Source organism: Ursus americanus, chromosome 14, assembly GCF_024610735.1.
Source record: "Ursus americanus isolate L20-20 chromosome 14, mUrsAme1.1.p, whole genome shotgun sequence".
NCBI lineage: Eukaryota > Metazoa > Chordata > Mammalia > Carnivora > Ursidae > Ursus > Ursus americanus.
Window position 1 is genome coordinate 55,398,229 of NC_142140.1, and position 26,724 is coordinate 55,424,952.

The window sequence follows — 26,724 nt, forward strand, 5'->3', positions numbered from 1 at the left end:
CCCAATGTGGGGCTCAATCCCAGGACTCTGAGATCGTGACCTGAGCTGAAGGCAGAGGCTTCACTGACTGAGCCACCCAGGCGCCCCAACTTTTTATGTGTTTTAATATTTGAACCATATGAATGTATTATTCAACCAAGTAAATATTTTAAAGATTCTAGCAGCTCTCTGTGCCTGATCACAGGATTTCTCAACCTCAGCATGACTGACGTTTGGGGCAGAGAATGCTCTGCTGTGGGTGGCATTGCAGGGTAGTAAGCAGCAGCCCTGACGTCCATCCACGACATTTCAGTAGCATCTCCCAGATGTGATGAAACCAAAAACACGTCCAGACATTGCCAAATGCCCCTGGGGGGCAAAATCACGCCCGCTGAGAAATCCTACCCCAACCTAAACTCCTGCTCGCTGTGCTACCCTTTCGCTACCCCACGTCCTTCTTAAGAAGCCTTGTTAGTGGGGGTTTACCAGGTGTCAGACACCGTGCTAAGCAGCATTGAAATACACAACAGTCCTCGAAACAAAGGTCCCATTTTCATCCACGTTTCACAGATGGGGAAACTGAGGCTCGAAGAAGGTAAGCCAGGAGGTGGTGGCATCAGGATTTGAACCCAGGTCTGGCCCCTCAGAGCCACTGCCCTCCAGCTGACCTCCTTTCTACCTCTCCCGCCCTCTCCCCTGCCTCTGCCAGTGGCCCAGGCATTCACAGGCCAGGAACCTTGACATCATCCAGGCCTCAGCGCCTGCCTCCGCCAGGTCTAATCAGCTCCCACGCCCTGATGGGTCTTTCCCACAAGGACTGTCACATTCGTCCCTTCCTCTCCACTCCCTTGGCCTTAAAGTTTCATCTCTGCAACCCAGAATGTGGACTCCCAGAGAGAGGAGGTGAGCTAGGATGTCTGGTGGTCAGGGGGCCGCCTACGATATGACCCTGCCTTGGTCTCAGATCTCAGAGGCCCCATCCAGCTTGGAGACTCGCTCTGGTCTGACTGCAGCCATGAGCCACCCCAGCAGACTCTGAGGCCACCCACAAGCTCTCACCTCAGGGCCTTTGCACTGGCAGTTACCCCCTGCCAGGAGCACTACGTGCCCGGATTCACAAGGCTCATCCCCTCATTTTCCCCAGGGCTCTGCTCAAATGTCACCTTATCAGTGAGGCCTCCCGGGCCACCTATTCACGAGTGCGACCCCCACACTCAGGGGCTCCCTTTCCTGCTTTGATTTCTCCAGAGCACATACCCCCTCCCCACAGGTGAAACGTTTCCTTATTTGCTCCCTGTCCTTTTCGCCCACGAGAAGGCGGGCTCCTCAGCGACAGGGACTCTATGTGGGTCTCCTTCCCACTGTCCCAGCACCAAGAAGAGGCCTGACATGCATCGTAACTGCCTTTGAGCCCAGGTGCTCTTCCCGCCCTCTTCCCTGGACACTGAGAAGAAGCAGAGGAACTGAGAAGCATCTGAATTTCGGCCCCCACACCTTCATCTATGCCTCTCCCATCAGGAGCATTCCCCCTTTCTCCCTCCACCCTTCCACATCCCAGTCCATGGCCTCAGCTTAAATTGGTGGACAGACGGGGCCCTGCAAAGCTAGAGAGGCTGTTCTGTTCTGTGGCACCTCCCTCCATCTCAGTGGAACGACCTTCTAGCTTCCCGCACACACGGAACGGGGCACAGGGCTGAGCTTTGCGGGGAGACAAGATGAGCGGAGGCAGCAAGGCACAGAGCTCCAGACGGGAGGGCTGGGGAACACCCCTGTGCAGCCTGGGGCCAGACGCAGCCGGGCGGAGGAGGCCGGAGCAGTGAGAAGGTCCTACTTACTCTTCAAAACAGGGCACAAATGTCCGCTCTCGCCTTTGCTTCAGGGCTTCAATATCTTGCCTTTGCTTCAGGGCTCCCTGCCCAGAGGTTTCTCCCTCGGTCCCAGTCGTGACCACACAGGGCTGGGGGTGTCTGTGTCCCCAGTCTGGGAGCACCTCGAGGGCCAGGCCTGGTCGGGATCCTCAGCACTGCCCAACACAAAGGAGCCTGCCTCCCTGCTGTCCCCACAGCAGCCTTCCCAGATATTAAGGCCATGCCCCCCCCCCCCCCCCCCCCGCCTGCGGTGCCCTTCATCAGACAGCGGCTGTAGGCAAGATGTGGGCAGGGGTGGAAGTTCATCCTCAAGTTTATCCACTTCCCCATTAACTGCTATTAAAGCTTCACTGGGGACCTTGACCGCCTGCCGGTCAGGGCCTGACAGGTCCCTTGGCTACTTCCCCATCTGCTGGAAGCCAGGAGGTAAGCAAATGTATGCAAATCTGGGATGGCCTGTGGCCAGAGGGGCTGGGCCTCTGGAGTTCCCTCATCCTATCAGGAAGCCCTGCCTGGGCTAAGGAGGGTGGGCCACCCACGTCCTCTGCCCCACGGCTAGGTCCCCAGGGAATGCCCCCAGGCACCCCCATGAGCCCCCTCCCTGAGCGCTGACTTCCCCTCTCCCCATCCACACGTGGCATCTCAAAGGCCCCCCACCCATCCGCAGCTCCCAGGCACAGAGCGTTCATTCCAGAGTGGAGCCTGAGGGCCGGAGGTGAGTGTCCTCTCAGACTCCCAAGTCAGCTGAGACACCAGGAGCCCCCAGCCCCCAGCATACACCGCTTCCACCCAGCACCCAGGAGACCATAGGGACGCAGAGAAGGTGCAGCAGAGAGGGGATCCAGTCACGTTACCTCCTCCACCCCAACCGCATTCAAATAGGGATTTGAATATATTTCCTGAGTCTAGCAGGGCCCGCTCAGCACAATCCACCCTCCCTGGACTTGGGCCTTTGCAGTAATCCCTACAGAGAAAGAGCAGCTCTTCCTAGGCTCCAAAACCCCAGGACCCACCCTTGGGCTCAAGACCAAGCCTTTTCTCAATGTCTCCCTGGGATGGAGAGAGCCAGGAAGACCAGAGCCCCGGGGGCCCACAGCCCCCCACTCGCCCCACGCGCCCCAGGCCCAGGCAGGAAGCGAAGGGGAAGAAGATGTGAGGGGAAGGAAGGGGCCCAGGGCCTGGGAGGAGGAGACACATGTGGGGGAAGAAGTTGGTGGAGGCCCCTCCCCCATAGGCAGAAGGGGGGATGTCAAAGGAGGTAAAAACCTCAGGCACCCTGCTGACCACCTCGGGGGTGGGGTGGGGGTCCCAGGTATCCCTCAAGACCCCCACACAGTCCCATCCGGGGGGTTGAACCTCAGTGGAGTCAGCCTGCGGCTTGGAAGCTTTAACACCAAGTGTGTCCGTTCTCAGCCTAGATGTGCACTAACTCAGAGCCTATTAACCCATCCCTGCTACCCTTGGGTGAGACACCCCCAGATCTCAGAGTTTACCACCCCTCCATCCTCCCCCCATCCCCCTGTGCCAGCCCCAGAGGCTGCAGCATATTCCCTTCCACACCACAAGCCCAGAGTTTCAGTGTATGAAGTCTCCCGGTGCCAGCCAGGGGTGCCCCCCCAACCCTTGGCACGCCAGCCAGCGGCAGGCTCACCTGGGACATCTGGGGGCGCAGGTTGACCTCACGCAGGTTGATGGCATGGGGCAGCAGGTTGTTGAGCAACTGGCACAGAAGGACGCCATCCCGGAGGGCCTGTGCCAGCTCGCACACCTGGGCCCCTTCCCAGGTCACACGGTGGCTGGGCGGCAGCACCCGGCACTGGATGAGCCAGTGGGTACACTGGCGCCACAGCTCCATGGCTGCTGCCTCCCCGGGTCAGCCCGCGCGCCCTTGCGGCCTCCACCGCCTGCCTGCCTCTGCTAGCTAGCTACCACTTCCTCTTCTCTGCCTGTAACTGTCGCCCTGAGAGGGGGTGGAGGAGGAGGAGCCGTGAGGGGGGCGGGAGCACCTGCAGCCCAGCCCCTTCTATGCAGGACCTGGCATCTCTTTCCCCCACCAGCTCAACACAGGCCTGGGCACCTGGGAGTGGGGGGCTGCTGGTGGAGTTACTGAGGCCTGCTGCCTTCCTCCATATCTAACCCATGATCAGTCCTACCTCGGCAACAGACTCAAAATCTTCTGAACCCTCTCTCCCCTGCCTCCACCCCGGTTTGGCACCCAACATCCTAGCTTGAACTAGCGTATTCTCCTCTAACCTGGTCCCCAGGCTCCCCCCTTGTCCCCACAGTCTGTCCTCCCCACAGAGGAGCACACCTGGGAGCATCTGGGCAAGTCATGATGTCCCTCCTCTTCTTATAGCCCACTGCCCTGCAGCCAACAAGGCCCTACATGACATGCCCCTGTCCCTCCTTGCCCTCACCTCTTCCACTCACCACTTTCCCTCACACACTCTGTTCCAGCCACACAGGCCTCCTCACTGTTCCTCCAAGACACCAGGCCACCCCAGAATCTTACCCCAAAATCCTGCCACAGGGCCTTTGCACATGCTGTTCCTCTGTCTTAGACAAGCAATTTCGTGGCTAGCTCCCTCACCTCCAACAGTTCTTTGCTCAATGTCACCTTTTCATGAAATCTTCCCAAATCTCTCCATTTCAAATCACAGACTTTCTTTCCCATTTCCCTACATTAAGCCCTGATCACCATCCAACAAACCTGACATTTTATTATATTTCTTTATTGTCTATTTAGAAATCTCTGTCTCTTATGTTCCCAGCACCTGGCATAAATACATGCTCCGTAAGTACTTGTTGAATGAATAAATAAATGGTTGAAAGCTTTTTTTGCTCTACCTCTAACATCCCCAAATTCATGTATTTATTGCCATGGCCCTGGCCACCACCATCTCTTTCCTTACAGACTTCGATGGTGTCGTTCATTAATCCATTCGTTTAGCAAACATTTACTGTCTTCGTAGACCTTATCGCTACCTGAAATCATTTTGTCTACAAGGTCTCTCTTCCCACCTCCACCCCACCAGGCTGAGTAGACTCCCCTCCCCCGTCCATCTCACGAGGCACGCCCCTTGGATTTTTCTTTTTTAATTATTTGATCACTAGGGGGCGCTAGTCTCCTTCAGTAGATATACCCCCTACCCTCTGACCTTCTAAAACTAGGTGGGAGGAGGTCAAGGAAAAGACACTCCCCTCAGTATTTCCTGAGCCTGGAGTCTCTTCCACATTCACTGGGGGAAAGCCGAGCCTGGAAATCACCAGCTTTGCGATCCCACAGGCACCGAAGCTTTTCATCCCCAACCATCCTGGGCGCTCATTTCCTCATCTGTGAAATGGGTCACAGTAACCTTCACCGTTTAGAATTATGGTAGGGATCAGAAATTGTGGGGCTGCACAGACGAAAGCGAGGAAGGCAGGATGGCGCTCCAGAGCTCCAGGTATGAATCCCACCTCCGCCACTCACAAGCCGGGTCAACGTAGGCAAATGGCTTAGCTGTCCCGTGCCTCAGTTTCTGCATCTAGAAAATGGGGGTGATGGAAATAGTACCTACTTCACTGAGAGGTCGTTGTAAAAATTAAATGCGTTGAAACAGGCCAAGGAAGCAGGACAGTCCTGGCACACAGTAAGCGCTCAAAAAGTGTTAGTTGCGGCCACTGCTTTCAACGCTGTTGTTATTATTGCGAGCCCTCAATAAACGTGGCCAGACCGTCCTCCCTCTTGTTCCAGATCCACTCCCCCAACCTCTCCATGCTTGCTCTAAGCATCATGATGGAAGCCCCCCACCCACCTCCTTCCTCCCACCAAGGAAACCACCTGAATGTCTCCCCCCGCCCCATAATCCCCCAGAGTCTAGCTCATCTCCCTCGTGCTGTTACGGGGCTGGGAGGCCGTCGTGTTTTCCCGCATCTGTCTCCACAAAACCCGACACCCACTGGAGTTCCCTTCCCGGAAACCCAAGGGGACGGTCTGGAGGAAGCGCACCTCTACGTCACAGCAGCCGCCACCCCCGCGCTGCAAGACAGCCTGTAAGGGGCCGCCGTGTCCCCGCGAGGAACTCGGGGGCGGGGTGGAGAGAGACACCCTTCCCCACATCCCAAGGGGTCGGGGTACTTAGGACCAGCCTGCGGGGTATGGAGAACCTGAGCTCTAAGGGGCGGGACTAAGAGAGGGGCCCGGGCGTGTGGGCGTGGCCATCCAATGGGGGCGAGGCGACGTTCTAGGCTGCAGGGTGGGGGGGTGCCCTGGAAGGGACGGACGGAGTTCCCAAGAGGGTGTGGTTTATGGGAGGGAGGTTCTCCAAAGGGGGCGTGGTTCGCGCCGAGAACGGCAGTAAGGGGGTGGAGCGGGGACGAGAGGGCGGGGTGAGAGCCTGGGAGGCCACCTTCGGAGGCGGAGTCCTCGGGGGTGGGGCCAGGTGAATTGGATCGGTAACCTACCCGGCGCGGCCGGAGAAGGTGGGGCCGACTGGGGCGGGGAGGGAGGGGCCCGGAGCTGCAGAGCCTCCGGCTTCGGCCAGGCTCCAGCCTCTCACTAGCTCTGCAGGTCCCGGCCCAGGTGAGTGAGGGGCCCCAGGCACATCCGGGGTCTGGGGTTATTGGGGTGGGGGGAGTCCTCTCTTTTCCAGGTGGGGCCACCCGCCCGCAGGGAGAATCTGGGTGTCGGTCCACGAGCAGCAGCGGACGTGGAAGGGTCGCCGAGTGCCTGATTGGGTCGCTGTGCGTCACGCGTGTCCGTGTACCTGGGCGTACCTGGGAGTGCACCTCTAAGCGTGTTTCCTGTGCAACACGAAAAGCCTCCCTGCTTCCACTTTGCCTGAGCAATCTTTTTAAACCACAAACCAGATCGTGCCCCTCCCTCATTTAAAACCTTTCCGTAACCCCCACTGCATCCCACTAAGATGAGAATTTGGGGTCCACCAGAAGGGTCTCCCCCTGCCGACCTCGCTGCTCTTCACTTAGCTCCTTGCTCAGTGCCTTCTGGCTACAATGGCTTCCTTGATGCTGTAAAATGGAAAGAGTAAGCTCTGTCTCACCCCCAGGCCTTTGCACTTGCTGTCCACCGCCCCCCCCCCTCCATCTGGAGTTGCTCTTTCTCCGAAACTTTGCGTGACTGTCTCCTTCCCTTTATTGAGGGCTTAGCTCCAGTGTCACCTGGTGGGAGAGACCTTTCTGACTGTTATCTACAGTAGCTGCCTCCTCCAGTCTTCTTTATCACACATTCCTCTTTTAACATCTTCGGTGATCACTCCTAGACATTATCTTCTTCATTCGTTGTGTGCTGTTTATTCCGTGTCTTGCCCACCGGATAGCACAGGGCAGAGCCTTGATCTCATTCATCACTCGGTCTCCGGGGTCTAGAACAGGTCCTGGAACATAGTAAGCGCTCAACCAATCAGTGTTTGCTCAATGTCAAGTTTGAGTACACGTGTCTAACTGTGTCCATGTGTCTGTATGTAGGCGGCTGCCCTTCTGCACATGTGTGCACATAGGTGTGGTCTCTAGGGCATGAATAACCCCTTTCTTTTCTCCATGCTGGCCCCTACCCTGCCCTCTTCCTGATTCTGCTTCCTTCCTCTCTCCCCTGCCCAAAAATATCCAGAAAGCATTCCAAAGGATGAAGGGCAGGAGGGTGATTTAGTTGGGCTGTGTCTGACCTGTGCCCACTCTGAGCTCTCCACCAAACTAACCAGAGCCCTGTCAGCGACCCACCTGCATGCCCACTAAAGAGGGCACGAGACAGAGGAAGCTGACGTTGGGGGACTCAAGACAGAGGCTGGCCTGGCCCAGCTGACAAACAGGAAGTACAGAGGCATCCAGGAGACACACCTGGTGTTCAGGTATGCAGCACCTGGAGCCAGGTCCCTGCCCCGCTCCCTGCCCCTACAGCCACCTGGGGCGGGCCTGGGAACTTCTTGCCCATTTCTGGCCCTCAAGGCCCTGCTGACTCAGAATGAGAGAATCCTGGTGCTATTTTGCTGCACACCCCAGCAGGCCCAGAACACCTTAGGGGTGGAGGAAGTGAGAAGTAGACCCCCTGCTTCCTTCCCATCTAGGGCAGGTTTTCTCCACCAGACACTTGAGACACGCAGGGCCTGAGGCCTGCACAGTATCAAGGGAGTGCCAAAATGTCAGAGACCTACATTTGACCATAATAATAGCAAAGTGTATCGGCTCCAAAATTTAAGAATTTTCAAATGCCAAGTTGCTGTTTGCTGATGTTTCTGCAAAGTGTGACTTTTTAATGTCCTTAAAAATGGTATTGCATTGGAGGGACACTTGGCTGGCTCAGTTGGTAGAGCACCCTTGATCTCAGGGTCGTGAGTTCGAGCTCCATGTTGGACACAAAGTTTACTTAAAAAATATAATAATAAATAATAAAATGTTTTAAAATGGTGTTACATTGGAAAGCCATGTATGGGTTAGATTTTCTTACAACTTAAGAATTCTTGAGTGTGCACACAGACTGCTTAGAAGCTAGAGATTAGTAAAATAAATTTGCTCTGGCCTGGAATGTTCTTTACCCACCTGGCTCACACCCTCAAAATCCTCCCAGTTGTTACTGATTGACACCTTCCCCGGCCACCCTATGGAAAATCTTTTTTTTTTTTTTTTAGTTTTTTTTTTTTTAATTATTTATTTATTTATTCGACAGAGATAGAGACAGCCAGCGAGAGAGGGAACACAAGCGGGGGAGTGAGAGAGGAAGAAGCAGGCTCATAGCGGAGGAGCCTGATGTGGGGCTCGATCCCATAGCGCTGGGATCACGCCCTGAGCCGAAGGCAGACGCCTAACAGCTGCGCCACCCAGGCGCCCCCCCCCTATGGAAAATCTTCTCTCCACCACTTGAATCTTCATATCCCATCCCTGGCTTTATTTTTCCAGTTAACTCTGATTTATCTACTCCTTCATCTGCTCATTTATCTTCTTAATTGCTGTCTGCCCCGCTAGCACAGCAGCTCCCCAGGGGCAGGGATGCCCCTGTTTTGTTCAGTGCTGGGCCTCTAGTGCTCAGTAGCACCTGGCACATGGTGGGTGCCCCCTAAATATTCGTTTGAGTGAATTAGTTAATGAAATGTCTCTAAAATGTAGCATCATGTCCTGTGCATAAAAACTGCATTACATTTGAAAGCAATGCCTAGGTTTTCTCCCTTTGCAGAAAACCCAGTGAATGCATGAGTGTTTCCATGAGATCACAACCAATTCTAAATTAAAGTTAATCATAGCCCAATTTTATATGATGTGTATAGATGAATCTAGCATATATATATATAAACAAAATCTGATGTATATATATTTTTGTCTATGAGTGACTTGTTTAATTTAGAATATGTTTATATGTTATATGTTTAGTATATGTTTATATGTTAGACTATGTCGAGAGAGAGAGAGAGTTGCATTTTAAGGTTTGATAGGATATGGGCTGCCGTCTCCAAAACTAAGAGGAACGTGGAAGGGCTGACCCAGCCACTCAGGAAGCTTAAGAGGCGGGAATAATTATTCCCATTTTACAGATGTGGGAGACTGAGGACTCTTGAAAGTACAGCCCCTGCACCGTCTGCCCCCAAGAGCTCCATGCAGGTGCCACAGGATGGAGAGGACTTTGCCAACCAGCCCTGGTACCACGGCCCCCTCTCCCGTCAGGTATCTCTCCTTCCTGCAGGGCCTCAGAACCATCTGATGGGGAGCCTCTCCCACCCTTGACCTGCTGGGGACTTCTGGGGATTGCTGGGGTCCTGGGTGAGGGACTCATGGTCAAGGTCTATTGGAAGGGGTGGCTGAGGGTCTGGGGACTGTCTTGAAGGTTGGTTGGTATCGTGGCATGCCGCCCAACCCAACTCCTTGGCTTTGCTTGTCTCTCCATCTGGATCCCGGGCACCTGTGGCCACCAGGGCCCCATCTCCCTCTTTTATCACCTTCAGTGATTACTCTTAGACATTATCTATCTTCTTCATTCAAGCGCATTTGTTGTGTGTCTTGCCCACCAGACAGTGTAGGGCAGAGCCTTGGGCTCATTCATCACTGTGTCTCCAGGGTCTAGAACAGGCCCTGGCACACAGTAAGTGCTCAGTCAGTGTTGAGCACTCTTGGCATCTCTCTCTCAACCCAAATCTCCCCACCCCCATCTCCAACTCATTTGTCACCCTCAGGAGTCCTGGGACCTTGGGCATCCAATCAAATTGTGAGAGACAGTATTGCTTAGTGGTTAAAATCCCAGCCCTACAACTTACGTTCTGTGTGACCTTGGGCAAGGTATTTGACCTATCTGGGCCTCAGTTTCTCCATCTGTAAAATGGGGGTGATGGTATCTACCACTTAACCTTGGTAAAGGATTAAATGAGTTCATATGTTTTATACCCGCGGCAGTGCCTGGCATGTAGGAAAGGCTACATGTGTGTCCACCATATGCATTGTTCAGTCCCCAGCCACCATCACCAGCTCCACTTTGCTTCCCTGTGGTGTTGCTGCCCCCAGCCCCTGTTTTAACACTAGCCCCCACAGCTGGCATAAGACTGCCTGAACATTTTTATAAAGGAGGATTCCAGGCCACAATCAGTTTGGAAGGCTCCAATGGTGGCACTTTTTGAAGCCATATTTGTGTGCCAAGCCTCGTGCATTTACTCAGGTTGGAAGTTGCATCAGTCCGTGTCAGCTAGTAGCTGCAACAAACATCCCCAAGATGTCCCTGGCTAAACACCACAGATATTTATGGGCTTGTTCCTTTACAGTACAAGCTGGTTGAGGAGTGCGGAACATGGAGCTCCAGAAGTCAGTCAGGACCCAAGCTCTTCTGTCTTGTGGCTCTGCCTTCCACCAGGGCTCTGGGGACAGAACCTGTAGGATTGTGCAGGAGGGTTTTGTAAGCCAGGTCTGGACATTCCCAGCAGTGCTTCTACCCTCATCCTATTGGCCAGATTGTGTCAGATGATGACTAACTGCAAGGGAGCCTGGGAAATGTACTCCAGAGGTGTGCCCATGAGAAACCCAGAAATGGTTTGGTACAAAACCACTTGGTCTCTGGGGTGGCTTTTCTTGGGTGGGGGGATGGGGGTGAGAAATCACCAGGAATTGCTGATCTAGGCTCATGGATAAGCCCCCTGCCCCCTGTCCTCCATCCCCAGAAGGCTGAGGCCCTCCTGCAGCAAGATGGGGACTTCTTGGTTCGAGCCTCCAGGTCCCGGGGGGGCCACCCAGTGATCTCCTGCCGCTGGCAGGGCTCAGCCCTACACTTCGAGGTGCTCCGTGTGGCCCTGCGTCCCCGGCCAGGCCGGCCCACAGCCCTCTTTCAGCTGGAGGATGAACGTTTCCCAAGCCTGCCCTCCCTGGTTCGCAGCTATGTGACCAGGCAGCGTCCACTGTCCCAGGCCACAGGGGCTGTGACCTCCAGGCCCGTGATACGGCAAGGACCCGTTCGACGCAGCTTTAGTGAGGACACCCTCCTAGAGAGCCCAGCTTGGATAGAGTTGCCCAGGTAATCACAGGCTCTCTACCTCTCTGATGACACCTGGTACGCCTGGAGTTTCTCCACGTGCGCACTACCTGCTGCTGACATTCGGGCCTGGATTGATTGTGGGGGGCTGTGCTGTGCATCTTAGGATGTCAAACAGCACCCTTGGCCTCTATCTACTAAGTGCCTATAGAATCGTCTCCACCCCACCCCCCAGCCGTCACAACCAAAAGATGTCTCCTGATACTGTCAGGCGTCCCTTGGGGGTAGAGCACTTGGTTGGGGTCCTGGGTTGGGGTCCACTGGTCCTGAGTGACTAGATATAAGGTTTTCTGGGCATTGGTGGGGGCTGCCCTGCTCAGGGTGGGACTACACATCTCCCTCATCTCCGTCCCCCAGGGCTAGGAAGCGGAGTGACAGTCAGCCCGCAGGTTTGGAGCACATGGGGCGGTCAAGAGAAGACCACTCGGGACCAGGTAAGGTTCTACCAGGACAGCACGTGGCTCGGAGACTACTCTGCCACTCACTGGCCGATTGATATTGCACAGGTGACTTGACCTCTTGGAAACCGGGGACAATAAGACTTTCAAAATTGTCATGGTGATTAAGAAATCCACAGGCACTTTGTAGGGGCTCAAAAATGGGGGAGTTTATGATTACTCCCAGAAGCTCTATGTGTCTGACCGGGGCTGACTTGCTCATAACTCCGGCCATGCCCCTTCCGCACTCCAGCCACAGTCTTGTTTCTGCCTCAGGGTCTTTGCACTTGCTGTTCTGGCCATGGGAAAGCCCATTCCCCTAATCTTTTCCTGACTGGCTCCTTCTCATTTAACTTGAGTTCCTCAAAGTAGCTGACCCTGGCCATCCTACCTAAAAGAGGGTTTTCCTTGTGCCCTGTCTGCCCCGTCTGCCCTGCCTCCCCTCCCACCATTCATCATGAATCCTCACTGCCAGCCACTGTTCTAAGTGCTGAGATGTATCACTAACAGAAAGACAAAGATCTCTGCCCAGGTGGTGCCAACATCCTACTGGCGGAAGATGGACATTGACAATAAAAAATAAGTCCGCTTTGGGGTAAAATCTAAAAGTAGAATAGAGGGCAATTGGGAATAGGGGTTGGGAGTATAACCATTTTAAGTAGTAGTCAGGACAGGCCGCATGGAGAAAGATTTGAGAGGTGAAGGAGGAAATGATGTGAATATCTGGGGGGTGAGAGTGGCCCAGGCAGAAGGAACAGCCAGTGCAAAGGTCCTGGGGCCAAAACAAGAACTTGAACTATTCGTTCAACCAAAAGGACATAAGTGGAGCTGAACCATCCGGGGCTCAGGTTTGGGGACTTTTTTGGCTACTGTGAGGACTTTGGCCTTTACTCAGAGAGAGCTAGAACCATAGGAAGGTTTTAAGTCCCTATAAGAGGGTCTATTTATATGCTCAGTAAATACAGCATCTCCCAAAAGTCTGGGTGCAGCTTTAAGTTCTAATAACCTCAGAAGCAAACATGCCACAAACTTAATGAAAGACATCATTTGAAAGTTTGATAAATGCAGTTTCTTTGACGCTTTTGTAGTTTTGTGAATTTTGCATTATTTTTTTCTATTTAATTTTGTATGTCAGTGCTTACCATCTTCAATCAGAGGGGCAAAAACAAAAAATTCAAATTTAAACTGTAGTATTCAGAATTCATACATAAGTGTCAAAGAAAGTTCATTTTCAAACCATTGATAAGTGTGTAGCATTTCTATCAATGAAGTTTTAAGTTCAAAGCCACACCAAGATACCCAGTTATTGACTAGATGAACCAGGAGGATGGTAGCCCATGAAGCCCCCCGCCCCATCCAGCTATCTTCTCTGTGTACCCCCTTCACTCCCTCTTGTTTGACCCCTAGGAGCCTCGGCTGTGCCCACATGTGCCCTCCCTCGGATGGGTAGTGACCCCGTGTTGATGAAGACCCCAGCTCCTCTGGGGTCTGTCATCGACAGCCTCAGGGCCTCCGATGGGCAGCTTCATGCCAAGGCACCGACCAAACCACCTCGAACACCCTCACTGGTGCTGCATGATGCATCTGGACGCCCCCCAACGTACTGTGAGCTGGTGCCCCGAGTGCCCGGTGCCCAAGGAACCCCCCCTGGCTACAGCAGCCCAGAGACAGAGGCCCCGTGGTGGGAAGCCAACGAGGAAGAGGAGGAAGAGAACAGAAGTTTTGTAAGACCAAAGGCTGAGGTCTCTTTTTGGCCCCCTAACAACCCCTTCTGCCTGCTGGGTCCCCAGAATCGGCCCCTCGAACCCAAAGTCCTGAGTACTCTCCGTGACCTATTCCTGGAGCACCATCCTGGGAGCACAGCCCTGCACCTATTATTGGTGGATTGCCAGGTGGGTCAACTACCTGGTCAACTACCTCCCCAGATAGGGGATGAAGCCAGGCCAAGGCCCAACAGCACCTCACATCCATATACTCGTTCTGCTCAATTGACCTCCCCACTAACTGCCCTTCTCAGGCTACAGGCCTCCTAGGAGTGACCAAGGCTCAGCGGGGTGCCATGGGGGTCGCCTCTGGCCTGGAGCTGCTCACACTTCCCCATGGGCATCGCTTGAGGTTGGAACTTCTGGAGAGGTGAGCCAGCCACCTGGAATCCCCAGGATCTTCAAACCTCCCCCATTCAGGGACCCCCAGGGAGGAGGTGAGAGGGGCAAAGCTACCCCCCCCCCACGCCCCTCACCTCCGAGTTACAAACCTCCCACTGCCCCCAGACCCTTGCTCTTGGCCTCCACAGACACGAGGCGCTGGCGCTGGCGGGGGCGCTGGCCGTGCTGGGCTGCGCGGGGCCGCTGGAGGAGCGCGCAGCCACATTGAGGGGCCTGGTGGAGCTGGCACTGGCGCTGCGGCCGGGGGCGGCAGGGGACCTGCCTGGACTGGCCGCGGTCATGGGCGCCCTGCTCATGCCCCAGGTACGTGGGGAGCAGAAATGAGGAGGAAGCCTGAGTGCAGGTGATGGGCAAGGGGGAAGAGGGAAGAGGAAGCACGTTCAGGGCTCCTCCCCCAGGTGTCCCGGCTGGAACGCACGTGGCGCCAGCTCCGAAGGAGCCACACAGAGGCTGCGCTAGCCTTCGAGCAGGAGCTGAAGCCGCTGATGCGGGCACTGGATGAGGGCGCGGGTGAGTGGCATCACTGGGCGCTCCACACCAACTCTAACCAGATCCTAATCCAGCCCCAGGCCCGGCATGTCCGTCTGTTCACCATAGGCTCCACCCTCTTCGCTCTAGGCCCCGCCCTTCGCGTCCGGCTCTGTCCCGGGACCCAAACCCTTGGCCCCGCCCCTGTTTCTGTGCTAGGCTCCGCCCCCGCCCTGGGCCTCGCCCCTGACCCAGTCCAGCTCTGTGCTAGGCTGCAACCAGCGTTTCTGGGCTTCTACTCCTAGGGTCCGCCTCGACCCGGTCTCCAGCCTTCTTCACACTAGACCCCCCTTCTGCCCCAAGCCTAGCTGAGAGCCCTTCCCCGCACAGGACCCTGCGAGCCGGGCGAGGTGGCGCTGCCGCACGTGGTGCCCGCGGTGCGCCTGCTGGAGGGTGAGGAACTCCCGGGGCCGCTGGACGAGAGCTGCGAGCGTCTGCTGCGCACCCTGCACCGGGCGCGTCAGATGGCCCGAGACGCGCCCAAGTTCCGTGAGGCGGCGACCCGGCGCCTACGAGGTGAGTGCTCGCTCTGCTTCCGGCTGCCAGACGGTCCCGACTTCCCGAGCACCCCGCGTGTTCTAACCGGGTACCCAAAAACCCACCAGGCCAGGGACCGGAGCCTCCCGCCACGCCTCCCAGAGTCCCACCCAAAGTGGGACGGCCCGGCCCCCGGGGAGTTCTCACCCCAAGTCCGAGTCGGAGCCAACAGTGTTGACAGGAATAGTGCTCTCCTCCCCCAAAAGGGTTGGCCCCCGGCCCCAGAGCCACGTCCACAGAGTCGCACTCCCCGCCCCCATCCCCCCAACCCCCGCTCCCACCTGAACCGGCCCTGCTCCCAGAGGATCTCGATCCCTCCAACAATGCCTAGCTCTCTCCAAAATGAGTCAGTCCTTCACCTGGTAGAACAGCGCCCCCGTTGCGTTCAGAGCCAAACCTTCCTCCCCTCCTGGGACAGCCCAGCCTCCAGAATCCCCGACCTGACTTATTCCGCTTTCGCTGGTGACCTAAGCACTCCTCTCTCTCCAACATGGCTCATCCTCCCCCAAAATGTGTCGCACTGGGCGGCCCAGACTCCAAATCTTGCCCCCCAAGTGACTCCATCCCCAGGCACAGCCCCTAAGGGGTTCCCCCAGCATCACGCACTGGAACAAACTGCCCCCATGCACCCTGGCACAGCATGCTTCCACCGAGCTCCTTAGCCACCCCACCCCCAGTCCTGCGGAGACCCAGAGAGCCCCCTCCGGGTCTCTCAGGGATGCAGAGCTTCTGGGCAGAGTCCCTCCACAGTCCCTGCTGGGACAAAGTTCTGCGCGGAGAAGGCAGGTGCAGGGTGGGGCGAGGCAGGAGCCTGGGCCCCGCCCCCAACCCGCCTGGCCCCGCCCCCAGGATTCCGGCCGAACCCGCAGCTGAGGGAGGCCCTGACCACAGGCTTCGTGCAGAGGCTCCTCTGGGGAAGCCGAGGTGTGGGGGCACCACAAGCCGCACGTCTTGAGAAGTTCCAGCGCGTCCTCAGTGTCCTTTCGCAGCACCTGGAGCCTGATGTTTGAAAGCACAGACCCCCTTCTTCACACTGGGACACCCAGGCTTTGGGAAACCCTGGCGGACACCAAGAAGCTGCCCCAAGCTGTTCACATAGCCAAACGCAGTGGGAACCCCGATTCTGCCTCACAGATTGGGCAGGGGAGATTTGCAAAAACCCATACTGCTCCCTAAAAATATACATGAATCCTAGGGTGAGGAACAGCCTCCTCCCCCACACTAGAAAATCCCCGTGTCTGGAGGCCCTATCCCACCTTCCACTCCCACCCGCATATCTTACAAATGGAGACCATGAGGCTTTTAATGGTAAAAGAATTTGCAGGTCTCTTACCCAGAAGCCAGAGGTCGGATGCTTTTTAAGAGCTGTGTGACTTCTAGCAAATGACTCAACCTCTCTGTGCCTGCCTTCAACGTAAAAGCGAGGCTGTGTACTTTCTAAGGGTTATCATGAGGGATTAAAGCTCAGTGTTCAAATATCATGGATGGAGAATGCCTGGTACACAGTAGGTGCTCAACACTACCTTTTCTCAGTAAAGCCGTAGTAAACACAGAAAGGATGTTTGGCGCTTTTCTTCCTATACTGAAGTCACAGACAAGCACCCAACTCCAGGGAACTTTTGTCCAAGGTGTGCCCAAGTTAACCTCCCCTTCTTCATTCCCTCTGTGGCCAGGAAGGAGGGTTGCATTTGCATAGCCGGCCCCGGTATGTACATCTTCTAATAAGGCAGAGACTCCAAAAGCTTTATAGAATTTTTTATATAAAACAAAATGGCCCTAGCCCAGCGTCAGGAAGAAAAGACTTGAAACACGAGTATGTACATCAATGGTGGAAGGCACAGCGGGTCCGTTTGGGATGAGGAGGGGGATGGGGGGCAGCAGGTTACACAGGTCTCAGCTGAAGCCACGGGGGCAGAAATAAAGTGCGTAGGTCCTGGGGCCCCCCGTGGCCCAGAAGCAGCAGCCAACAGCCCCCTTCTTCCAGCCTGCGGCAGGGTTCAGTTGAGCGTGACACGGAGGTAGGAGGTGGGCACATAGCCCTCACCTCCCTGTTTCCGCCTGACCCGGGTCCAGCCGTCGCCTTTGTCTTCCTCCATGAGACTGAGGTCTTCACCCTCGGCCATGGAGATGGTGCCTTCGCTGGACCCTGTCGTGGGAGGGGAAGTGGGCTCAGATCTGCTTCAGGTGAGGGTAAACACAACCTAGCCAGAAAGACCGCCCATCCCCTAAGCAGCTGATGGGGACACAAGCTGTCCTCACCTTCGAAGTGGTAGATGGCCACACAGTGACCTATGGGGGACACCAGCTCCTCCTCAAAGTCCTCATCGAACTCCGTGTAGATGGGGGCATCCTGACCCTCCTCGGAGAGGGGCTCTTCAGAGCTGGTTGGGGAGAGCAAAGCAGGTCAGGACAGGCCTCCCAGGTCATGCGGACAGACCCACTCTGGTCTCCACACTCACCTCTCCTTGTTATCCTGTGACCCACTGTTGTTGCTGCTGCTGCTGTCTGGTGGGGCACTGGCTGGGGGATCCGGAGGCCGGGTGTGGCGGCCCAGGCTGTCCCCTCTGTTGCTCAGGACCCGGCTCTCGGCTTCTGCCAGCCAAGCCTGAGAGGAGGGAGTCACACAGTCAATTCCAGGGCAGGGCTCCGGGGTCAGCCCGTTCTGGGCCTGGAAGTTTCCTGAGATCACCCATGCACACCCAAGGCTGTGATGAGAAACAGCTGGAGCACCACCCCCACCCAACACCTCCCTGTCCCCGTCCCCCCCCCCCCAGGAAGTGACTCAGCTAGGCCCGCTGGCCCCCACCCCTCCCCAGGGTCTTCCCTGACCTCATACTTCTGCACTTCCAATTTCAGCCGTTCAATGTTGTTCAGGGTTTCCGTGATCCGGGGCTCCAAGCTGGCAGGGTCCCCCATCTGGGGTGTCTTCTCATACACATCCTTCATTTTCTTCAGGGCTTCTCTAGGATGACACAGACATACAGATCAGAAAGAACAGTCCCATAGGACTTAACAAGCAAAAAAAAAAAAAAAAAAAAAAAATGCTTGGCTTCAAGGAGCCAACAGCAAGATAAAACAGTGGTTAAATTTCAAAATGCTAGTGCTTCACTGCCTGGGTTCAAATACCGGTCTGGGCATTTCCTCTATGAGTCTGGGTGAAGTTATTGGACCTCTGTCTCAGTATGCAAATCTGGGAAATGGGGATAATGATGCACACATCTCATGTGAGTGGCTGCAAAGATGAGAATGGTGCCTTTATATATTCAGATGCATACTGACTATCTGCTACATACCAGGCGCTGTTCCCACCATCAGAAATACAGCCCTAAACAAGACAAGCAGGACTCTGCCCCGGCTCAGTCTCAGGAGAACTTGGGGATGCCAGTGAATCTATGTAAAGGATCTGAAATAGTGTACGGCATACAGTGAACACTCTATAAATGCTCGGTATTATCATCATTAGTCCCAGTGCCTATTTCCTCCAAGACTATACATATAGGCAGTCAATAGTCACAAGCATCGACCTTGGAGTATGTCAAACCTGGGTTCAACTTCTTTCCAGTCCTAACACCACATCCACGCCACAGATAGGAAACAAGCAGAGAGGTCGAAAAGCTGGAATTCAAGGCCAGCCTGTCCTGACGCCAAAGCATGCTCCCTTCACCCCTATCGTGAAGACTCAGGGGGCACCTGGGTAGCTCAGTCGGTTAGGCGTCTGCCTTCTGCTCAGGTCGTGATCCCGGGGTCCTGGGATCGAGCCCCATGTCGGCCTCCCCCCTCAGCAGGGGGTCTGCTTCTCCCTTTCCCTCTGCCCCTCTGGACCGTCTGTGCTCTCTCTCTCTCAGACAAATAAATCTTTAAAATAAATAAATAAATAAAAATAAAGACTCAGGAACTACAAGGTTCCCAATGGAACTTTACACCAATAAAAGCTGCGTACGATAAAAGTTTTGTACAAGAGGTTTTATGCAAATGGCAAAACAGAATTTGGCTGCCTGTCCACAAAAGGGAAACGTCATTCCTATCTCTGAAGAGGACTGGGAAGAGGATCTTGTTGCTTGGAAGAAGTGAGTACAGATTTTCTTTTTTTAATCTGGCAGATTCTTTTATTGTTAGTATTTTAAGTGTTTGAGTTATTAAACAGATAACCATGTTCTGTGCATTATTTTTTTATAGCCAATTATTGTAGTAAATGAGATTAATAGATGTTTTTATATTGAACCATCTTTGCGTTACTGGGATAACACCCAATTGATGGTGACTTGGATTTAAGAAAAAACTATGTTCTTATTATGGTAAAATACACATAATGCAAAAATTCCCACTTGAACCATATCTAGGTGTACGGTTCCATGGCATTAAGTATATCCACACTGTTGTGTGACTATCCCCATCACATGAAACATTATTTTTAAAATACATCATTGGATTTGTCTGGCTAGAATTCTGCATCTAAGATCCTAAGTGAAGTAAAAGGAGCCAGCCCAGAATTTGAGTATCTTGAATTCTCGCTAACTGATATGGGAAGTGATTCCACCAGCCTCCTACATAAGCTGGCAGCTTTCACTCTTTCTCTGTTTGCTGCAATGACTTGTGTCAGAGGGGGAAGTGGCTGTTTCCATATAAGTGTGGTAGGAATCACCTATAAAACCACCGGGGCCTGAGGCTTGTTGGGGAGAGCTCAGAGTACCATTTCAGTATAGCTCATCTATTCTTTTATTTTATTCCCTGCCTGCCTGCCCCCAATCTTACCTCTGGTCGACCTCCTTCTGTAGTTCACGATTCCGTTCTTCCAGCTGCTGCTGAAGTCGTTTTCTCTGCTGCTCTGGGGGCAAGTGGCTGAAATCCTCGGTCACCACGGTCTGCAAGGTGGGAAGAAGACTGAGTTTGGGACCAGGGATTCTCGGCTTCCAGGCTCTAAGACACTGCTAAGACATACCAAGTCCACCTTCCTCCCCACCCAAGATTCTTGAGGGGCAAGGCCATGCACAGAGCAAAGCAGGTCCGGGTCTGGCAACTGGAGGAGGGGGCCCAGCCGGCGGCAGGAAGCGAGCCCAGGGTCCCGCCACCCAGCCGCTGGGCGGGCTGGGGCCGCCCCCTCCTCCCCCGGAGGCCTCACTTACCCCACGGCTGCCTCGAAGGCTGCGGAAGGATGCTAGCCGCGGTTTGACCGACTTACTGATCTCACTCAGTATGGCCAAGGGGTCGAGGCCGGAGCGGGGGGATGGGGGTCCGTTAGGCAATGCCGAGGGCAGGGGACCCCCCATGGGGGAGAGGAGTGGAGGGCGTGGCTACCGGCGGGGGCAGGGGAGGGGGTGGGTCAGGAGGGGTGGGAGGATGTAGAGAACGAGGATGGATGGACGGACGGATGTAATAAAGAAAAAAGAAAAAACAAAATGGAGAAAAGAAAAGAAAAAAAACGGTAAGAAAACCACAACTCAAGATGCACAATCACACACAGAAAACGCATGCAAAGAGCAACACAAAAATCTGGGAGGTGGTGGGGAGGGCATTAGACTGTGAGCCGGAAGGCCAGACCCCTTCCTACCCCCCCCCCCCGTTTGTGACCCCTCCCTTGAATTCTATATCCAGTACCTAGCATGGGGCCTGGGGGTGGGTGGCAGGCAGGGAGGCCCAGGGTTCTGTCCACCTAGCTTTCTGGGCTCACAGTCTAGAAGGTACAGGGAAATGCATTCAGGGACTCAAGGTCTCAGACAGGTATTGGCCACAGAGGTCAGAGGCAAGCTGAGAGGAAGGCAGAAGGCACGTAGTATCAGAAGGGTTACAGGTGGGGTTGAAGCTGGGGGGGTCTTGTGTACAAACTGAAGAGACGTATCAAATTATATGTCAAGAGAGATCAAAAGTATGTAACAGGGGTCATGAGATATAAACTTGAGGGGGGGTCTAAGGTATAAAACAGGGGTGTCCAGGTATGTGCTTGACATTACAAGTCAAAAATCCCAAGAAAAAACAGCCTGAGGGTCGGGGGCCCAAGGACCCATTGGCAGGATAGAGACAGACTCCAGGGGAGTCTTACGGTGAGTATGTCAAGCCCTTATCCAGCCCTGAATCCCAGAAGCAGGTCTTCTCCCAGCATCCCGAGAAGCAGCAGACAGACGCCACAGGCCCCCTCCCTGCAGCCCCGTCAGCCTTGGGGGACTCCCAGGCCAATAGCTGGGCCGCCTCCCTTCCCTCCAGCCCGGGCCAGCAGCCAAGAGGAAAATTCCTGCCTGGGACTCAGCGTCCCGGCGGCTGGGGCTGAGTCAGTGGGGGCCCCCCCTGTCCCCACTCACACTCCCCCTCCCAAGGGCCCCGGCCCCCACCTTGTTCTTCTTGCCGAAGGGCCAGCGCTTGGCACGGCTACGGCCCGAGCCGCGGAGCTCAGGCCGTCCATCGGAGGGGGTGCCCAGGCTGCTGTCTGAGGGAGCACGGTTCATGGGCTGGCTGAAGTCTTCGAATTCCACGTCACCAGGGCGGGCAAAGCCTGACTTGTGCAGCTCGATTAGGACCTGGGAGTCCTGCAAGGGGGGGCAGGGAGCAGTTAGGGTCTGGGGTCCTCCTACTGCCCACCTGTCAGCCAATTCACCCAGGACCCCACACGCACATTCTTGGCGTCTACGGCATCTGCAGCCACCTTCATGCCCTCCAGACACTTGGCAATGATAGGCACCACCTGCAGCTCGGCCTCCGACAGGAGCCCATACCCGGCCCCCAGGTGGGTGGCCCTCCGTTCATCCATGTCCTGCAGCTTCTGCAGAGACAAAGACAGGGGCGCAAATGGGACCAGGAGCAGTGATTCAGTCCGCAAAATGATGGGGCTCCACACTGGCCCCAGCCCCGAGCCCGGTCTGGTGGGGAAAACACAAAATCGAACAGAGACTTCCAGCCCAGGGTGGCCAGAGGAGAGACACGGGACAGGAGAGGTTTGAGAGGGGAGTTTGAGGAAGCTCCCGCCTTGCCTAGGGAGTCAGGAAAGGCTTCTCAAAGGAGGTGACAGTGAAGCCAGGACTTTGAACAGAGAGCAGACCCAGCATAAATACTGCCTATCCCAGGACGGAGTGAAGAGGCTGAAGCAGAAGAAGGGAAATTCGAGGCCTTTCAGAGGGGTTGTTAGAGCTGGGGCTTAGAAGAATGAATAGGAGTTTTTTGAAGCAAAGACACCCCTGGCAGAAAAAAACAGTTTGAGTAAAGACAGAGCTCACTGTCGTTTCTAATTCCCTTTCGATTTAGAGATCGGGACATTGCCGCTAAGGTTAATGTGTAAGAGTCAGTTAACTTTGTGGGTCTTTCAGGAGGGCGGGCTGGGGGCTTGGAACACTCACATCAAATATCTGGGGCATCTGGGAAAAATAGAAATGGGACTGGTCTCGGTTGAAGCGCTGTAGTTGGGCTGCGTACTCATTTTTGCTTTCTTCTGCCATGTGACTCCGAAGGTGGGCTTGTTGCTTGGCCTGAGGAATATCGAGGCAGGGGTCGCTGCCCGGTTCTGGCTCCATCCCCGTCAGACCTCCAAGCCCGTCCCAGACCCCACAGGTACCTTCTCCACGTCCGCCTTGGTGGCATTGATATCCTGATCGAGTCGCTCAGCGGTCTGGGCTGCCTTTTCGGCTTCCCGGCAGTCCCGCTCAAACTTACGCTTACTCTATCGGGGACAGAACCAGAAGGAGGGTAGTGGGTGAGAAAGTAAGTTTTCAGGGACTGGGGGGACATCACCCCACAAATGGGGGGGGGGGAACGGGCATGCTGGAAACCCATGGGAGAGAGGGGCTCCAGGCCAGACAACACGGGTAGCTCCACGGATCAGCAACCCTCAGCCTGCTCCTCGGGGCCAGAGCCACCCTTCTCCATGCCCACAAACTCACATTCTCCAGCTGTTTGAAGCCACTTTCCAGCTGCTGCTGAGCCCGACGGCCTTCCTGGAAGTGCTGTGCAAACAGAAATGGTTAGGCTCACCTGGGTTGAGGTGGTGGTCCTCAGAAGACCCAGAAGAGGGGACCACTCACCATCTTTCTCTCCTGTTTCATCTCCTGCGAGTACTTGGCCAGCTCGAGACACACATGGACGCTGAGGTTCTCGGCCACCAGCTCCCGCTGGCCCGCAAAGTCATTCACCTCCTGGAGAATCTGCACGAAGGACTGCTGCTGGCTGAACCTGGGGCAAGATGGGCAGGGGTAGCGAGCCAAGGTCAGATACTAGGAGCCAGATGCCCCAGAACCCACCTCTGTATGGGAAAGGGAAAACCCCAACACATTCCTCCTGGAAGCAACCATAAATTCTGGTCCATATCCCTTACCCCAAACCCTTCAGTGGGATGCATTTCGGAACTCAGAGTTTTTCAGGTTTAGAAAGGGGAGAGAATGCTTGTACCATCTTTTATGCATCACCCCAGTGGGTTCAGGGGCAACATCCTGTAATCAAACACCATGAATGTTTTTGCAGCGAGGGGTATTAATATTCACATAAAGTGGGATAAAAACCAAGGATGGGATGAACATTAAGTCAGGTCGGGTCAAAGGTTGCTGCCAAACAAACTACCAAAACAATCTTTTGATTTCTAGAGCTTTTTGGATTCTGGAACTGGGGACGTGGAATGAAGCGAAATGCTCCCATGACACTTACTACGGGCTAGACAATGCTTCACCGCACTATCTCAGTTATGCTTCGCACGAGCCCTACAAAGTCATTACCATCATCCCGTTTCACAGGTGAGGAAAACAGGCATAAAACATAACTCAACTTCCCAGAGTCACTTGTTTGGTAACTGCTTGAGCCTCACTCACTTAATAGGAGAGGCAAATGGAAAACTCAAGTCAATTGCCCAGAGTCGTGGGGCTGGAAGAGTGGATTTGGGATTCCAGCACAGGTGATCGGGATCATGCATCCATGCTCATCTCTCTAGGTGGGAACTGAAGCAAGAGGTGAGGGGCTTGCTTGGGTAGCCTAGCTGAGGGAGAGGAAGTGAGACCGACACCCCGGGGGCCCCCCAAATCTAGCTTGGCAATCCCTCTCCATCCTTACTTGGATTCTGGGTCATCTTTGGCAGGTCTCTTGGGCAGGTATTTTTTCACCAGGCTCCTAACGGAGAGACGCAGAAAGACTGAGCCCCCGGCCGGCCAACGCTTCCCGAAGCCCCAGGTGGTCCACCCGAGGGTCTCACCTCAGCTGTTTTGCGTAAGCCTGCTCCACCTCGGTCCGCTCTTTCACGAACTTCACATATCTGTCCAACAGGTCCAGCCCCCACTGCGTGTGCCGCTCGAGCACCTCAAACTGATCCTGGAAGCGGGTGGAGGATTCGGGATCACGACATCGGGACCCCACGGCCGAAGGACCAGGCGCGGGAGAAGCCTCAAGGCTCTGAGCTAGAAGGTGTGGCTTCCCGGCCCCGCCCCGGCGCGGTGCGGGGGGAGGCAGGAAACCGGCGGGAACCCCCTCCCCTTCCCGGGAAGGGCCAAGGAACAGGGGCGGGGCCCCAGCCGGACTACAGGGTCCCGGTCTCCAGACCGCCAAGAGGGGTGTGGAATGGGTCAGAGCCACTCCCCCCTGCCCCGGCTCCCCTAATCCCCCCTCCCAAGATTCCGGAAAATCCGGCCGGCCCGGCGTGAGTCAGGACCAGAGGGGCAGGGTTCGCCGCAGTTTGGGGGGCCCCAGAATGTCCAGGAGACAGGCACCATGTTCCCCGGGTCGCCATGCTTCCCGGGGTCCCCCCCATATGTGACTCAGTTTCCCCCACTGACTCCACTGCGCCTCCGAAAGAAATTCCAGAGTTGTGGGGGAAGGAATCTAGTTACCACGCTGCACCCAGAACCCCAGGGATGCCACCGCCCCCATAAAAAGGAGGGATCAGAGGTCCCGACTAGGATAAGGGGAAATTTCTGGGGCTTCCACAGCAGAGGTAAGAGGCTGCCTAGGGGCGGCCCCTCCCAGTGCCTGGGGCGGGATGGGGGAGGGGGCTCTGAGGCCGAGCCTCAGAGCCCCCTCCCCCCCAGAGCTTCCCAAGCCCCTAGGTGTTGATTGGAGGCGCCGAAAGGGCGGTCAGAACTTCTAGGTCCCACGTGGGGTTGAAAGTGGCCAGAGGGTCCCCTCCCCCGCCTGAGCCGGACAGGCGGGCGGCGGGCAGGGACCCAGGGGCCGTAAGATAAGCCGCCCGCCCAGCCAGGGTGCTCAAAATAGGTGACCTCGCCCGGCGGCCCCGGCCTGGTCCCAGGACTTCTGCCTTCCTCACTCTGCACCCCGCGCTCAGTTTCCCTGGTCCGCTCCTGCAAGGTCGCCCTTCGCCCTGGGCGTCCTGAAACGCCCTGGGAAACTTCGAGAGAAGGCGAAAAGCGGGGACGCCAGGGGTCTCTGAAGGGGAAAGCGCCAAGCCCCCGCTAGGGTCTTGCAGAAGCAAAGGGGGAGGGGGTCTGGACTCCAGAAAGGGAGGAACTTGGAGCCGGGCCGATCGGACTCACCCACAGCTCGGTGCCCCAATCCATGCTGCTCCCGCCGAAGCCGCCGCCGCCGCCGCGCCCGGTCCCTGCCGCCCGCCGCCGGGAGACTCAGCCTGGAGCGGCGCGCCCGGCCCCGCCCGCCAGGCCCCGCCCACTCCAGGCGAGGACCCGCCCCCGCAGGCCCTGTCACGCCCCCATCTGCGCGGAGGCCCAGAACAGCGCCCAAAAGGTGGGACCCCCCAGGAGGCGGGGTCCAACGGACGCCCCGCCCCCTCTTAAAGGAAAGTTGCCACCAGCCGCCACTGGACCGACGCCTTAAAGGACCCCCACCCATTTTCCGAATCCCCTGGGCCCCTTTTCCCCTCCTATCCTCCCCAACCTACCCCGCCCGGGACTGTTCTTACTTTTCTCTTTTCCTTCAACCATTCCTTAAAGGGACAAGACATTAAAACCCCAACCCGCGAGGTCCTTACCCCACCCCGTCGCTGGGAGAACCTGAGGTCACCCCGCTCTTGCGGGCCGGCCCGGCTCCAGACATCTATGCTGGGCCCACTAATGGTCTGGTTCCCTCCGGCCACAGGGCGGATGGCAGGACTTCGATCCTGTCCAGAACGCGCCTCCGCCAAGGCCCGGTCCATTAGCACCCCCACCGCATCCTGCCTTCCCCCTCCTCCCGAAGTCTGCGCCGGGAAACTGAGGACAAGCTGTCCTTGGGGCACCGGGCCCAGGTCTTTCCTCGGCCCTCATCCAGTTCGCCCTTCCACCTGCCCATTTTCCAGTCGCATCCGTTTGGACCTAATCAGGTTTCACTGTCTGTACAGACCCTGGTTCTGACTCCACTTCTCCTTCCAGACACTCGGGCCCTGGGGCTCGGAAGTCTGTCACCTCCCTCATAAAATCTGTTCACACCTCATTAATCTCTTTAAGGCACTGAGATGAAACGGGAGAGAACCCTGCGGGTCCCACCCTCATCCTGTCCTGCCTTTGGTCCTCAGTGTCTATGTGACAGACGCCCCAGAGCCCCCAGGCTCAAGTTAGGCTGTAAGCCTCCAGGCTCCCAATACACATACCAGTCAGTACACAGACCAGTCAGTACACAAACCGGGGGACCCAGGAGGACAGCCCCAGGAGCCCACATGGGACAGATGGCTCTGTGGGGACCTGGCCCCACCTGCTGGTGGCTTCTGAGCTAGAAAAAACCTCAAGTTGCAAAGTGGGCAGTGCTCCAGGGCTTGGGGGACCAGATGAGGCAGGGGCTCAGCATGGGTTCTGATCTCAGTGGCTTAG

General features: G+C 55.8%; 3 protein-coding genes across 5 annotated transcripts in view; 1 reads left to right on the plus strand and 2 right to left on the minus strand.

Annotated features, from left to right (window-relative positions):
- The window catches only part of VAV1 (vav guanine nucleotide exchange factor 1), a 51,306-nt gene extending 47,519 nt beyond the window's left edge, over positions 1-3,787 (minus strand). Inside the window, exon 1 of the mRNA XM_045776737.2 lies at positions 3,499-3,787. Within this exon, the coding sequence (XP_045632693.1) occupies positions 3,499-3,702 (204 nt within the window). The 5' untranslated portion in view covers positions 3,703-3,787. The remainder of the gene's footprint in view (positions 1-3,498) is intronic.
- A 2,683-nt stretch (positions 3,788-6,470) lies between these two features.
- On the plus strand, positions 6,471-16,758 carry SH2D3A (SH2 domain containing 3A). Its single transcript, XM_087867349.1, is given in 10 exon segments — positions 6,471-7,693; positions 9,368-9,497; positions 10,976-11,325; positions 11,701-11,777; positions 13,188-13,790; positions 13,793-13,913; positions 14,074-14,248; positions 14,344-14,455; positions 14,804-14,989; positions 15,860-16,758. Coding segments are annotated over 9 exon segments (1,854 nt in total). The 5' UTR covers positions 6,471-7,693; positions 9,368-9,428; the 3' UTR covers positions 16,021-16,758.
- Positions 16,750-25,599, minus strand: TRIP10 (thyroid hormone receptor interactor 10). 3 transcript variants are annotated; one of them, XM_045776709.2, is made up of 15 exons: positions 25,459-25,599; positions 24,168-24,283; positions 24,029-24,085; positions 23,014-23,161; positions 22,873-22,935; positions 22,548-22,652; positions 22,333-22,461; positions 21,615-21,761; positions 21,334-21,528; positions 20,134-20,301; positions 19,763-19,872; positions 17,840-17,972; positions 17,470-17,615; positions 17,270-17,391; positions 16,750-17,156 (listed from the first exon to the last, which is right to left on the minus strand). In XM_045776709.2, exons 1-15 carry the CDS (start codon positions 25,480-25,482, stop codon positions 17,008-17,010), a joined length of 1,812 nt encoding a protein of 603 aa, XP_045632665.1. In that variant the 5' UTR covers positions 25,483-25,599; the 3' UTR covers positions 16,750-17,007. The 3 variants fall into 3 exon arrangements, with proteins under 3 accessions (XP_045632665.1, XP_045632666.1, XP_045632667.1); XM_045776710.2 differs by lacking the exon at positions 20,134-20,301; XM_045776711.2 differs by lacking the exon at positions 20,134-20,301 and having other exon boundaries at positions 16,750-17,185.
- Between the last annotated feature and the right edge of the window lie 1,125 nt (positions 25,600-26,724).

Bases quoted from the DNA above. Each gene is read 5' to 3' on its own strand.
- TRIP10 (XM_045776709.2), bottom strand. From the start codon at position 25,482: ATGGATTGGGGCACCGAGCTGTGG. The intron at 21,762-22,332 runs GTGAGTGTTCCA...TTGTCTCTGCAG, and splicing joins AGATGCCCCAGATATTTGAT to AAGCTGCAGGACATGGATGA. The intron at 19,873-20,133 runs GTAAGTGAGGCC...CCCACCTTGCAG, and splicing joins GCCTTCGAGGCAGCCGTGGG to ACCGTGGTGACCGAGGATTT.